This window comes from Diabrotica virgifera, chromosome 2 (assembly GCF_917563875.1).
Source record: "Diabrotica virgifera virgifera chromosome 2, PGI_DIABVI_V3a".
Taxonomy (NCBI): Eukaryota; Metazoa; Arthropoda; class Insecta; order Coleoptera; family Chrysomelidae; genus Diabrotica; species Diabrotica virgifera.
The window spans coordinates 225,656,270-225,672,700 of record NC_065444.1 but is presented as its reverse complement, the minus strand read 5'-3'; the positions used below and the strand labels follow the sequence as shown (position 1 = coordinate 225,672,700).

General features: G+C 33.2%; 1 protein-coding gene across 2 annotated transcripts in view; it reads right to left on the bottom strand.

The window, feature by feature from the left end:
* The window catches only part of LOC126880443 (carboxypeptidase D), a 156,875-nt gene that overhangs the window by 81,288 nt on the left and 59,156 nt on the right, over window positions 1-16,431 (bottom strand). For both annotated transcript variants that reach the window (XM_050644302.1, XM_050644303.1), the window contains 2 exons: window positions 15,806-16,115; window positions 6,280-6,371 (listed from right to left, as the gene is read on the bottom strand). In XM_050644302.1, coding sequence (XP_050500259.1) covers window positions 6,280-6,371; window positions 15,806-16,115 — 402 coding nt within the window. The remainder of the gene's footprint in view (window positions 1-6,279; window positions 6,372-15,805; window positions 16,116-16,431) is intronic.

Below are 16,431 nucleotides of genomic sequence, written 5' to 3'. Positions count from 1 at the left end.
AGAGTATATGTTACAACTACTATTATGACTAAATATAAAAAAAATAAAAAAATGTGGTGCCTACAATATAAAGTCTTTAATTTCTATCTGTTTGTAATTGCTTCAAATACGCATAGAAGAACTATGATTTGTATAATGAGTCATCATAAAAATAAACAGTTAAGATTCAGAATTATCACATTTCTACTATTTTTCTGTTATAAATTTCCATACCCGAGTCGAAATAGAATGTAAATTTTTGATTTTTATCTGCTAATAGACATAAAACATGGTATTACTGCTATCAAATAGATAATTTTATTTTATCACGACCTCGTTTGATATTTTTTATTTCTTTTTGTGATTCATATTTTTATACTGACACGCTGACTTTTCATACAGTGCGGTGGAATAAGTGTTGCCCCCCCCCCCCTGTTAACGTGCTTATTTTAAGAATATAAGCAAAACGCTCCGACAGGTCGATTTTTAAACTAACCATAGTATATTATAGCATCAACGTTTCGAACTTCACGCGATACCTCTTCAGGTGACAGCCATAACTTTGATTTTTTTAAATGGGAAAGTACATCATGTGACACCTCATTTAAAAGCTCTTAAAATACTGATTTCAAAAATGTATAATAATTTAATCCTGTTTGAGAGCGTAGGCGCAAAATTTCGGTCGAATTCTTTCTAAATGCAATCATTTTTTTCGAATCCTGAAAAAACTAATAAATATTTTTGAAAAATTTAAACGCAGAATGAAATATTACAGTATTCTCGATCGTCCAAAGTCCCTGAGAACTCCTATAATGTTTATTTTAATAAGTCACAGTGGTGAAAAAAAGAGAAAATTGTGTGCGATTTTTAATGTCAAATATATCATTTAAAAGAAACTTTTTGTTTATTCTAAAGGACTGTCAGCCCTCGGTAATAATCTAATCTTTCATTCTGCGTTTAAATTTTTCAAAAATACTTATTAGTTTTCTCAGAATTCGAAAAAAATAAATACGTTTAAAAAGAGTTCGACCGAAATTTTGCGCCTACGATCTCAAAAAGGATTAAAGTATTATACATTGTTGAAATCAGTATTTCAAAAGCTGTTAAATGAGGTGTCACATGATGTACTTTAGCATTTAAAAAAATCAAAGTTATGACTGTCACCTGAAGAGGGATCGCGTAAAGTTCGAAACGTTGATGCTATAATAGACTATGGTTAGTTTAAAAATCGACCTGTCCGAGCGTTTTGCTTATATTCTTAAAATAAACAAGTTAACGGGGGGGGGGCAACACTTATTCCACCGCACTGTATATATAGGGTGTCCCAAAAGTAGTGGAACTGTCGAATATTTCGCGAACTAAACATCGGATCGAAAAACTGAAAAATATGTGTTTAATCATTTTCAAAAATCTATCCAATGACACCAAACACCAACCCCCACTACACCCCCTGAAGGTGGGGTGGGGGGTAACTTTAAAATCTCAAATGGAAACCACTAGTTTTTCTTGCAGATTTGGATTCGTTACGTAAAAGTAAGCAACTTTTATTCAAGACTTTTTTCGAACTGTGGATAGATGGCGCTTCAATTGGAAAAAACGATTTTTCCTGATACCATAGGTAAATTATAGAAACGGTCTAATATCTCGAGAAATACACTTCCGAATGAGAAAACAAAAAAGAGGTTTTTAATAGTTTTCGAAAACCTATCGATAAACACCAAACATGACCCTCTAACCCACCCCCTTGAGATAGGGTGGGGGGTAAATTTAAAATCTTAAATAGCAACCCCCAATTTTTATTGCAGATTCGAATTCGTCATGAAAAATTAAACAACATTTATTCGAAACATTTTTTAAAATTGCTGATAGATGGCGCTGAAAAATCGTATTTTTCCAATTAAAGCGCCATCTATCAACAATTCTAAAAAATGTTTCGAATAAATGTTGCTTAATTTTTCATTACGAATCCGAATCTGTAATAAAAAGTGGGGGTTGCTATTTAAGATTTTAAAGTTACCCCCCACCCCACCTCCAGGGGGTGAGTTGGAGGGTCATGTTTAGTGTTATTCGATAGGTTTTCGAAAAGTATTAAAAATCTTTTTTTTGGTTTCTCATTTGGAAGTGTATTTCTCGAGATATTGGACCGTTTGTATAATTTACCTATGGTATCAGGATAAATCGTTTTTCCCAATTATAGCGCCATCTATCCACAGTTCGAAAAAATGTCTTGAATAAAAGTTGCTTACTTTTACGCAACGAATCCAAATCTGCAAGAAAAACTAGGGGTTTCCATTTGAGTTTTTTAAGTTACCCCCCACCCCACCTCCAGGGGGTGTAGTGGGGGTTGGTGTTTGGTGTCATTGGATAGATTTTTGAAAATGATTAAACACGTATTTTTCAGTTTTTCGATCCGATGTTTATTTCGCGAAATATTCGACCGTTCCACTACTTTTGGGACACTCTGTAGTTAACATCACTCAAAAATAATCACATTACAACTTTTCAATTATCTAGGCGGTCCGATAAGTACTTATCCTCACCACCCGATGGCGTAACTATCTCTAGAGAAATCTACTATTGTATAATAGATTCTCATAGACATATAAACATGGATTAACTAGTGTACACTAGAGACCAAGGAACAGTAGAAACAGTGGACGTCACCCGGCGAACGTGCTCCTAAGAAGGAGAATATGTTGTGCGATTAAGGAGCTCGCCATAGCGAACTCGGCTGGTTAAGTTCTTCTTTTTATTTGTCGAAGGACCAGCTGAATTCAGCACCTGCAAGGAGTAATCTTTGCGAGGGATAAGGAGAGGATGATAGGTAATAAAAGCACAATGTTCATAAACTAACAAAAATAGGTATATTGAAGAGTTAAGTTAATCGAAGAATAAATGAGAGGTAGCAGATTGATATTATAAGTTTAAATTGTGAGTTTGTGAGACAGTTATCCCGCTTAGAGTTTTTGATAGAACAGTGAACCGTTTCCACGTAATTGCAACACCGGGAACTTGACGAGAGGTAAATGAATAAGATGTAAATAGGATTATAGTTGTACTTACAAAAACTCCATTATCGGGAGCTTCTTACATGCGGTGTGCATTCGACGATGGTTGAAAACAGACAGACAGGTATATTGGGCAACTTATAGTTTCGATGCTACGTGGTTGGCGCGAAAATAGTTGGCGGGTATATGGAAAAAAACTAGTTTTGAAGGAACAGGTACAAGGTTGTAATATGTTGAAATATAAGGTAATATTGAAAATATTTGTTCACTGTAGAAATTTATGGGAAATTTATACAGATGTCCTATCGGCTGGAAAGGTGATGCCCACCATTTTATGTGATTCACAAGGTGTGATCTTCATCGACTACCTGGATAAGGGCAAAACGGTAACAGGGCTCTAATATGCCGTATTATTGGGTCAATTGGACGCCGAATTGCAGATAATACGACCCTATTTGGCGAAGAAAAGTGTTCTTTTACCATGTTAAAGCACCGGCTCACACCTCCGCTGTTGCCATGGCCAAATTTGTCGAATTGGGCTAGGAATCGCTACCCCATCTACAGTATTCTCCAGATTTGGCCCACTGTGACTTCTTTTGTTTCCAAATTTAAGTCGAATGGGGAGGTAATCGCCGCCACGGAAGCCTACTTTGCAAACAGGTGAAATAAGTCGGAGCATGCTGGGTCAATGTTGAGAAATAAATCGCCATTTTCCCAAATTTTCGTGTTTGTTTCGTAGGCTAAGGACTTATTGGACCGCCCTATTAGCTAGTAAATGACTGTCATTTTTGATAATGTAATTGTTAAATGATAAGATAAGTGTCCTGTTACTTGTTTAAATGGGGCATTCAGAGTAATATTTAAACTCTCAAGAGGCACTTACTCATCAATAGCAAAGATGTCAGTTATTGCCGTGATGATTGCCAACTTTCTTAGGGCAGAGAGCACATAAAGAAAGAAAATCTTGATTCGCACACTTTCCAAAGAGTTATTAAATATGTAGCGAATAACTCTTTATTATGCCTATATTGACTACTTTTTAGGTATGTACATATTTTTTTCTTAATGTTAGATATTTTATCAGAAGGATTACTGTTTATTATTAAAGATGACCCATTAATAGATTATGTGAGGAGTTAGTAAGCTACTTAAACTTAAAATCATAACAATAAAAGCTCAAAAATTGTTCATTGTGTAAACTTAATTCTGTAATAAAACAGTGCACACTATGATTAAGTAAATCAGTTCTAATATAATACAGTCTAAATAAATCATTTTATGTGTAAAATATATTTGGACCTGTCATGGATATTAAGAGGTATTTATATTCTTGTTTATATTTAAAAAAAATTGCATTTATTTACGTATATATATTGGAAAAATATAGTATAAGAATCTACATAGATTTAAAATGTGGTAACATTTGTAAAACAAATGATTTTGCTTTAAAAATTCATCACACGGAACAAATACTTTCTCTAAAACTAAAGATCAAAATGTTTTTTTTTATAAATCAAATGGGAATATAGTTGGAAAATGGAAAAATTCTTTAATTATATAGCTTACTTAGTGTACATGCATGTACGGAAGAAAAAGATGACGAAAAAAATGAATTCTAGGACACCTTAGATAAAGAATATGATCATAGACTTATATATATATTATTAACATAGACAGAGTGTGACGTTGAGCGAAGTGACGACACCATCTTTTTTTGGATCAGTACTGCTTCACTCTTACACATAGTAAAGGTGCGACAGTATCATCCACGTCATTTTTAAGTGGAGAAAAGGATGAAACATGTTAGTTTCTCGATACAATGTATTAGAAAGAGATAGCATCAAACCAGTCCAAGATATCTAGTTGGCAGGAAGTGCGGAAGGTATGGTTCAAGTGGAAATCGGTGGAAATGCGCATTTTATCAACGAAATTAGATATGTCTAAGAGATTTCAGAAGCCGCTTACGATAAGAGGTTTTAACATCGCATTAATCATTGTAAATTAGTCGACGGATATTAGTACTGGAGAACAAGACGAGAACTGGACGATAATGATTACAAAGAATAAATTTAAAGTTTTTTCTACTTTAATAATAAAAAAAGCAAGTCTTTCAAAATTATTTTGTATATCATATTTGAAACATTATTTGGTTGAAAAATCTCATTTTTGTTGGCAAAAAAATATAATAATTTGTCTGGACTAAATTACAGTTGTGTTGCCAAACTGAATTTTGTTATTTTGGTTGTAAATTTTCCCACCGATATCCGAGGGTAGTATACGCTTAATCTATGTTAAAATATGTCTATGAATATGATCGATGCCCATATCATGTTGTGAAAATAATAATTATTGGAGATCTTAATGCAAAAATTGGCAAAGATCAACTTTTCCAGCCAATTATAGGACGTGAGAGCTTACATGACGAGTCACAACAATACCTGCTCAGTAGCGGATCCAGGAGGGGCGATGGGGGTGATTGGCCGTCTCAAACCAAGTGATTTAATTTTTTTTTAATTATATATAAAGATTATAAAAACATTCATTTATTTTTATAGAAATTTAGCAAATCGGCTCTCCCTCTTAACGATGATGGATGAAAAACCCCCGCGAAAAACATGATAGTAGGAGGAACAAGATTTCCCCATAAAATGATACACAATGGAACATGGAAATCATCTGACAAAGAAACGGTTAACTAGATAGATCACATCCTGATAGATGTAAGGAATTCATCCATCCTTTGTAATGGCAAAAACCAGAAGGAGAATATCACACTTGAAGAGGAGTAAACATGTGAAACAAGGTAGAAATTACGTGGACAATAAAATTATGTGGAACATTGTTAAAAATATTGCTATTTTGATAGAGGTATTAGCACAAAGGGACTTCTTAGGTGGATATGTGAAGGGACACAGTTAATCTGAATAACCAAATCGAACCCGTTGATTTACATATTGTACTTTGCTACCAATTACATAAACTAAAGAAATTATATTTCATTCTAATTATTTTCAAAATTTCTTGTAAGGTCTAAGGTCTTCTTGCAGTCACCGATCTTTTATATACATTTTTTTTAAATTATCAATTTGTTACAATTACCATCATTTTGAAAATTCTTATTAGATCCAAATACTGAAATAAACCCTGATCTTTGAATACAACCATAAACTTATGAGTGATATGTACCAAGTGTATTTTAAAATAGAGTTAGTAATGATTAATTCCTTAGTAATCTATTGTTATTTGTTCCAATACCAGAGATCATCATTTTGAGAACTTAGCCTGGAATTACCTGATTGTGGAGTGTGTAATTTTAATTCAAAATGTTGTATCACAGTTTTTCCTTCTTCAACTGTCACATTCACCGTCTCCGATGGTTGATATCTGAAAATATAATTAAATAATAAATATAGCAATTTATTTTTCAAATGTAGAAAATTTAAATGGTACTCCTCGTTAGATAGGCAAAACGCCCTCATTCCCAGAATTATTTTTTTTTTCAATTCTATTTCATTTTATTTCAGTTTTATTTTTTCAGTTTTATTTTCGGAGAAATAACACCCCTATTGGGACCAAGTTTCTGGTTTCGCCTATTCGTGGTTTCTATTATTTACAAACCAAACGAACGATGAACAAAAGAAGACACGGGGGTGGGGAGTCTAAAAGAACTTTTAAACTTCCCCGTGTCGTTGGTAAAAATATTGTTGAATTGGCAGTCCAAATACCATTGGCTATCTTTAATGAATGTCGTATGACACTTCTAAAGTTTATGGAAGTTATGGGTTGTACCATTGGCTTCGATGCTTCCCCGTTACGTGCGGAGGTGGGACTAGGGCTTACAATACGACGAATAGACGATTTTTGCCCGGTATTAAAAACCGGTATTTATCTAAAAATATCGGTATTTTGGTATTACATTAGTTGATAAAAATTGAATTTATGCACAATAAATATCTAATTTAAAATAATATTAATTAATTACAAGAATTTTTTTTGAAGATAAACAATTTCGTTGTGTTAAAATCTATATCAGGCATATTTTTTATTACCCATACCGAGCTAAGTATGGCACCATCGAGAAGCGGCGGTGTCGGCAATATTCGCTCCGAGCGTCTCCCCTCTATTTACAGTCACGTGACACGCTGTCAGATTTTGTAAGGTTGTTTTAACATTGAGTCTTATGGGATTATTTTGTTAAACTTGAATATTTTATTTTTTAGTGATAATAACCGAATACAATTGTTAGAATTCATTATTTATTAATTTATAGTGTAATTTATAGTGCAACAAAAATATTTTCTTTTTCGTTAAGGCTATGGGTACATAATTCGCAAATATTTTACGTGTATCCCTACTTTTTCTGTCTTTAGACGGCAAATTACGTGTAGTAAAATTCACACTGATATTGATATGTAAACATTACTAGAATGTCATTCTACTTGAAAATATCATCATTAATTTAAAGAGATGGGTTTTGAATGTTCTTGGATAACTGTTATTTTTATATTTGGAAATTATTAATTCAGTTAATAAATGTGATAATTTTTTCACTAACTATGTATTCAGTGATTGTAATAATTTATTTGTACAACAAAGACTAATACTCAATCGAGAAAAGAAGAAAAGTGTTAAAGTGATTTTTTAATAATATATTGTTATGGAACGCTTACAATTTTGAACATCTTTAACAACAAAATACTTGGATCACAGAATATATTATCCTGATGTATTCTCTGCTTGGATCTTCCACAAATAATACACAATAAATAACTTTTTATCAAGTTCAGGTCTTAAATCAATTATTTATCAAATACACTATTCGCGGTGTGCAAGTACTTGGAAGGGAAACGAGAAACGACCGTGCGCGAGTCGCGGAGAAATATTGCAACTATCTTAAATAATTCATATTGTCAATTGAAATTGTCAAATTGACGTATATTTCATACCTTCTGTCATTGAAGCAGAAAAATTATATATTGCTCCACAATATTGATATGATATGCAATTATTATATAAAGGTAAATTTAATTGATTGTATTTTGCTTGCAGTACTGTATTTTAATAACTAATTTTATTTACTACATACAATTGTTTACGTTTGCATAACATAACCTGCATCTTATTTTTCTTCTTATTATTTTTTTGGACTATGGCCTTGACAATTATCCAGCAACCAGGACTAATATAATTGGCCAATATAATTAAAAGTGCGAATAAAAGTACAGAGCGTAGAAATAGAGGTCGCTTTGCCGAACTTGCACGGTCCCAATATTTCAATAATATTTAATCAATAACTCAACATATTCCCGATGCAATTGTCACTGATTGTCAGTGTCTGACTGACAATATATGCTGACAATATTATATTCGGCTGAGTGCGTTGTAAGACAAAGATAGATTTGGAAAATATTACCACAGCATTGTGTTTATTTTTTTCGAATCCTGAAAAAACCAATAAATATTTTTGAAAAATTTAAACGCAGAATGAAAGACTAAATTATTACCGAGGGCCGAAAGTCCCTTAGAATAAATAAAAAGTTTATTTTGAATAATATATTTGAAATTAAAAATCACACTAAATTTTCTCTTAGTTGTTCAGCCCTGTAACTTATTAAAATAAACATTATAGAAGTTCTCAGGGACTTTCGGCCCTCGCTAATAACGTGATCTTTCATTCTGCGTTTAAATTTTTCAAAAATACTTATTAGTTTTCTCAGGATTCGAAAAAAATGAATCCTTATTTGAATAGCATTGCAGCCGAAAATACGTACCGATCCTCTTAAGGCGGGTTGACATTACTAGTGAATAACGAACGTGGCTCACGCTTACGTATTTTGCCCGTGCTATTGCTAGATAGTTTATTATCTATTTTCAAACTCGAGCAGTACATTTGTATCTATGCATTGCATAAATACAAATGTACTGCTCGAGTTTGAAAATAGATAATAAAATATCTAATAATAGCACGGGCAAAATACGTAAGCGCGAGCCACGTTCGTTATTCACTAGTAATGTCAACCCGCCTTAATAAAGATTTATTGACATGAACTGCGAGAGTGAGGTTATGTATACATAATCAAAGTGATAATCAATATTGGAAAGTGAAAAATTTATATCAGATTAAGTGCGTTTTTATTTCCTGTTTATATCAATACATAATATCACTAGCGTGACACGGCACTTTTTTAAAATATCCCATTTAAACATACCCAAAGCGTCCTTACAAACTTTCAAAAAACCACCATGAGCAGGTCGGTCGATTTTGCTTTGACACTTTGTTAACGCTCGGAGCGAATAAAGCGATTGTTTATGTTTTACGTCTACTACCCAATGCCACATTCACAAAAAATACAAATCCACTTTCCCTGAGCTTTATTATTTGGCTATAAAATTATTTGTCAATACCTGCCACATCAGTAGGTACCCTCCGAAAAAGTATTTTCAAAGTCTGGGCAGTTAACAAACAAGTATTTTTTAGAAATTAGACTAGACATTATAATACCGCTTTTAATACCGGTATCCCGATATTTCAAATTTCAAATATCAAATACCGGTATTCAGATTTTAGTTCGGTATTGTAAGCCCTAGGTGGGACGAAGAGAGAATTTTCATGGCCAATGAAGCAAGCAAGGTGGCAAAGAGAGAAGGCAGTTTGGATAAAATAATAACACAAACAGTAAGAAAGTCGAAGAAAATGAATTATTTGAAAGTGGTGTACTTTTATATCGCCCAGGCATTGCGGTTTAATTGATGGTAAGAGTCAGAACTCGATTTTTCACCAAATTTTGAACAAATAAAATTTTAAACGTCTTTTTCTCGAAATGTCATTTTTCAGCTTGCGGACAAATTTATTTTATTTAATCAGTTAAGCCCACTCACTTGCGGACAAATAAACTCCGGATTGGCTGAACCAATTTAAATAAATCTTGGTGCGTTTTATTTGTCATTATATTCTGTGTGAGAATTTACACAATTTGGCCATAAAATAAAAAATAAATATTTTTCTACGGTCGTGCTAAAACAGGAACTTTCCCGCATGCAATTCCTTTCCGAAAGTTGCACTTTCCCGCACTAGTGCGGGAAAGTAGAATATCTTGTAATATGGCTTTAATATCTTATAATACATGCAATAAACTAATATTTAGATATTATTTACTAATTAATTTCATGTTTTTCTCATAATTGTCATAATTTATCTCATTGTGTTCATGTTTTAATGAAATTAACCCGATAACTCATTGAAATAGAATTATTTTGACATAATATTCAAAAGTTAATCAGTTGGCAATAACAATTTTATTTTTATTGTTTTCACCCAATTTTGAAAAAATGTGAAAACTTTGAATTATTCACGTCCGTCTGTCTGTGAACACAATTCCTCCGTCATTATACTAGGTAGAATGACAAATGAGGTGTCAAATGAAAGCTTATAATCCAAGGATGGTACTAAAGGTGAGAAATTTGACCTAGGCTGTCTGTCCGTCCGACCGCGAATATAACTCCTCCGTCATTATACCAGGTAGAATTACAAATTAGGTGTCAGATGAAAGCTTATAATCCAATGAGGGTACTAAAGGGGAGAAATTTGACCTAGACTGTCTGTCCGTCCGACCGTGAATATAAATCCTTCGGCATTATACCAGATAGAATGACAAATGAGGTGCCAAATGAAAGCTCATAATACACGGATGGTACTAAAGGTGAGAAATTTGACCTAGACTGTCTGCCCGTCTGTCCCTCCGACCGCGAATATAACTCCTCCGCCACTATACCAGGTAGAATGACAAACGAGGTGTCAAATGAAAGTTTATAATCCAAGGATGATACTAAGGGTGAGAAATTGGACCTAGGACTTCCGGTTTTAGAAATGCGACCAGAAGTACCGTTTTAAAGTGACCGGAAGAGTACAAGCGATGTATTATTCGACGCGCCTTCGCAAGACGAGAACAAATATATACTTCCGGTTTCATGACTGTCTGTCTGTCCGTTCGTGAATACAACACCTCCGTTATTAATACAGATAGAATGACAAATGAGGTGTCGAATGCTTATAACCCAAAGCTTATAACCCAAGGATGGTATTAAAGATGAGAAATTTGACATCGGACTTCCGGTTTTAGAGTTCAATTACTCAAAATTAGTAAAATCGTATATCAATCAACGCAAAGTTACACGAAGAGTTCAAATATCGACTTCCAGTTCTACTTTCGATTACTTTGAGTGAAAACCTAGGACTTACGAAGCCCAATTACTTGTTGAAAATTTGGTTTTGACAACCTTGTCAGATAACGTATTGAACAATTCAAGGATCAGCTTGTATTAGTTATACATTTGCAAATGCCACGAATTGCTCGTTTACATTTAATATTACCAAGCAATAAGTAAAGACATTATTGTTTTTTCAAATTATTAAATTTGCATACATTTTTGTATTACGTATTGTTGTATGTTGTATTTACTCGTAAATAAAAATTGATATAACTCTATTTGTTATGGCTTTTTTCCAAACTTACGGCCTTAGAAAAAATATTGTTTCTAACTAGAGATGGTACAGAATAGCATTTTTCGATAATAGGTTGGAACTAAACCTATTCCAAACAAATACCTATTCCAGAAACCTAATGCGAGTTTCTGATTCCGAGGTGAAAAGACGATATATCGAAAGAATTGGTTCAGATGCAAAAGTGGACTTTTCCTCCAATTTGAGATAGGGAACAGTAAAGTTGTAAATTGTTTTTTTTTCAGTTTACTCGGAATGACATTAAGTGGAAATGTCCGGTTTTGAATCTAGACCCCTCAATTTCTTACCATGTTTTTCCTACAATTCGTAAATTTATATAACAGCTATTAAAACAAATTTTTCTTGCATGTAATTATGGGTTTTTAAATTACCTAAAGTCGAGGTTTATTCAGAATTCATTTATGCAAATGGAAAATGAAGACACTAAGTTATTACAGAAGATAGGATCGATTAGATTATAGTAATATAAATAAAAACATAATGCGAAAGAGTCAAAATTTTAACAGTTTTAAATGACAACTATACCCGCCATAAATAATTTGATATCTGTTAACAGCGGTATCGACCTGAAATTCTTTTGAACCCATCACATTAAACAGATGTGAGATGTTGGAATCGAAACAGACGGCGTCGATGCGTTTCTCTATGGTACCTATTCCGAGAGATCAGTTCAAGTTTCATTTCAAATTCTTGCCCGGTCGTTCCGGAAAGTGTACTTAACTACGGGCGGCGCTGGAATCAAAACCGATGCCGTCAAAGTTTTGTCACTTGTATTACGTGGAATAGTCGATTGAAACCTATTCCGACGTACCCGCTTCAGTTCCATCATGCTATCCCTAAATCGAAACGAACATCACCGATGCGTTCCCTACTAACCCTACGGTGGCTCTTTCGATGTCTAAATGGCTGTGCTGTGCTAAACCCCATGATACTATAAATAACAGGATATTAGGTCTGTTCCAACTCGATACAAAACGAATAATTATGCGCAGTAACACATTCTTCGTTACTGCGCATACTCGTAACCGTTCAAGAACGGTTTTGTATCGAGTTGGAACAAAGCTAATATATTGCACATCCTGGAGTCGTGACATAACTGGAGACCGGCAAGTTCGTAATGGTTCGTAATCATTCGTAATGTCCCATTAGTTTGAATTGTTCACGGTTGTAAGCTAAGTGTATTTTATATTTTATTTATGTCGGTTATTTTGACAGGAATCTCGACACTAAATTTTTCTCGAATACATTGAAGTTTAATGTTATGTTGCTAATTGAATAATTTCATCACAGAATGCATACAAATCCCATTTTATTTTAACAAGAATTCAAATTCAACTTCCGGTCTCCAGGTACGTCATCATGCGCGAACTCGGACGTATTTGAGCTACGGGAAGATACTATCTCGTTATTTATAGTATCATGCTAAAACCTATTCCGAGCGAGAATCCAGTTCGAGTTTATTGTCAATTGCGGATTGCGGTCGATGCGGCGCCGTTGGAATCGAAACCGATGCCGTCGACTTTTTGTCACTGGTGCGTGGACCTATTCCGAGGTCGAAATTAGAACGATTAGACGATTAGAACCTATTCCGATGTACCTGCTCCAGTTCCATCATGCCATCTCTATTCCTAACTCATGCGGAAAATGTCAAGAAAAAAAGTCGATTTTTTCACAATTTTGTTGAAATTTTCATGATTTGTTTTTTTTTGAGGAATTTGTCACTCAAAATGGGTGATAATTTTTTTTAAGTTCCTATTTAATAAAGGGGCTGAGTAAAAAATGCTAATTTTTGGTCTTCTAAATTGTACTACTATACCATGCTTTTAAACTAGAAGGAGTTATTCAAATATACCGCGCCGTAATGCTTGTTTGTAATTGGTCCAACCGCAGGCAAGTTTACTCCACTAAATTATGAAATTTTGACACTATTAACATTTAATATTCATAGGTTAATTGTTATATCTGCGATTTTGTGTTTTCTGCGTTATTGCTTTAATCTTTAGTTTTTTAGTGTGCACTTATGTAAAAACCAGTTGTTTTTGGAACTCATTAGCAACGTATTAGTATAATTATAATATTTATGAATTATCGTCGAAGGCCGACATGATCAATCAAAAAACCCACATAACAATGATGTTCGCATCATGTTCAAAGCATATACTACCAACATTCGTCGGAGTATATTCTTTTTAGTATATGCGTAGTACAAGCATAGAATGTACCTTAAAAAACATTCTAAATTTCATGTTCTTTGCATATACTTCAAAGAATATTCTCGTACCGAATATACTGAGCACATTCGTGTACGTAGTATCTCGGAATATTCGTAAAAGTTTATTCTTAGAATATACCTTTATGGAATATTCTTAACACATACTTATTTATAAGTACATTCTTAACACGTACTTATAAGTAGATACTTTTAAAATATCTTAAAAATAATATGTATGTATAGGAAGTATAATATATGTATTAGCCTTATAGATTATCAACTTCGTTATTTTTTAGAATAATAAAATTATTAAAATTTATGTATGTAGGTATAGTATTGGACGAATTTCATTTCAAAATTGTTGTATAGTAAAAAAGTTTAAACATTAATTGTATTAACGTTTATTATTAAAAATTCGTTTTTATAATTGAAATGACTTTACCATTTCGAGTTTATCATGAGTATTTTTACATCGTTGGAATTTGAATTTAGGTACATTCAATTCAATACGGGTCATTCCAGCACCAAAACCTACAACCAAAGGCTTTGGTGTTGCCAACCCTCGAGTAAGCTTTTTCCGTCAACTTACCTTAAAAATTCCCTCCTGTTTACAAAATCTGAGAAGATATGTTTAATTATTTTCAAATATTTTGATTTTTTTAAATAATTTACAATTTGGACTGGAGCAAAAATTCCCTTTTGAGTTAACTTTTTCCTTTTATCACCTTTTATGTTGTAAATTCCCGCAAAAAGGGAAATTTCCCTCCGTTTGGCAACACTAACCATCGATGCACCGATGTTTCGTTCGGTGACCAAACAAACTGCCAACGGCCACACGGCCAGTCTTTCCTTCCTGAATAAGGATTAGGCATAGGAAACAATGAAACAAAGGTAAAATATGAAAACAAAAACAGGCATTATTTGTATCTGTATCCATAGATAAGAGGGTGTCTGTATCTATGCAGTGTGCAGTGTTAAGGAGGAAGACGAATGATAAAGTACTATTAGGACTAAAGAACATACATAATCTCTTTATTTTGTTTGCGGTGCTTCAAAATATAATCTATTTTGGTAACTCAATATTACTTAAATAGTAGATACCTATCTAGGTAAGTACATATGTATAAGTATATAAATTTTAGTTACTTATACATAGTTTAGCTTAGCTAAATATTATATAATAATTTATATAAATAACTAAAATTTATAAATATGTACTTACTTTTAAGTAATATTGTAGAATGTAGGTACTATCTACATTCTCATATGCAATTAGAATATGTAAATATAATACTGCCGTGCTAAGCCCAAAGGCAGTAACTGATTTTTTATCGAAAATGAGATTTTTGTATTTCTAGGTAGGTTTCATTATATTATAATGCTTCTACAACTCCAAAGACTTTGTAAATATATTCTAGATACCCATTATAATACTTCTGCAACTCCAAGAACTTTGTAAATATATTCTAAATACCCTGTTCTACCCTAGAAATAAAACAATCTCATTTTCGATAAAAAATCAGTTACCGCCTTTGAGCTTAGTACGGCAGAATAGGTATTTGGTAGAACCAGTAGAACCTAAGATGAGATTAGGTGATGCTGAAAAGCTACTTCTGAGCAATATAGCACTTTCTTAGAACATTCTTAAAAATATATTCTTCCCATACAAAGATGTGCGGTAGTACGTTCTAAGTATATAAATAGAAGGTTTATAGCACTTCCTTGGAATGTGCTAAAAAGTACATTCTTGGTATATACTGAAAAGAAGTGCGGTAGTACATTCTAAGTATATAAATAGAACGTTTAAGTACTGTAATGTAGTATATACTCAGTATCTCCTCTGCACATTCGCAATGGTAATTACGCATATTCTCAGTATGTATATACTTTTTCTGAAAAGTATGTTCTATGAATCTACTAAGAACATGAAATTGTTATGTGGGAAGAAGATAAATTTGGTGATTTTTCTAGTGGCATTATTAGGTGTAAATATGTATGTTTGAGTTTACTCCTCCTGGTTTAAAAACAGGGTATAGTAGTTTTAATCTAGGAAGGCAAATTTAATTGAGCTCAAATAGATCTTACCCAAAAGCTACTGCATACATCTGATAACGTCCGGGTAGAAGCAACCTCCAATATTCTCCACGGTTGGATGTAGTGACGTTATGTGTAATACCCACAACCACTACGTCGGCGTCCAAAACGGCGTCACCGTTTTCGTTTCTAACCAATCCCTTAGCGCCCCAATGTGTTGACTCCATGAAAGTTAGTAGGGCTTCCTTGTTGTTTGCCCATTCCTGAGGTAGAGTTTTGGCTAACGGAAATTTACAGCAACTCAGTTCAAAAGTTACTTCGAAACAGTTGGAGTGAACGTAGTTGAAGTCTTGCATGCCACCTAAAATTAACATTATATACAATTTTAGAATTTTTTCCATTAAGAGCCTATTTGGTATATAATAGCATTATCCCAGTTTGAGAAAAAATCATCGATTTCACTTCAAAATCTTTTATAGGTTTTGAAGGTTCTAAAAGGTATCAGTGGCGGCTGGTCCTATGAGGCAGGTGAGGCAGTGCCTCACCAGTATATAAATTGACTGTTTACCTTATTTCTCTATTCAATCATCAATTCCTTAAATACAATTTAACTTTTTGAAATTTGCTAAATAATTTTATTTTTATGACAAAAAAATAAAATTTCTGTCGTCCACGTG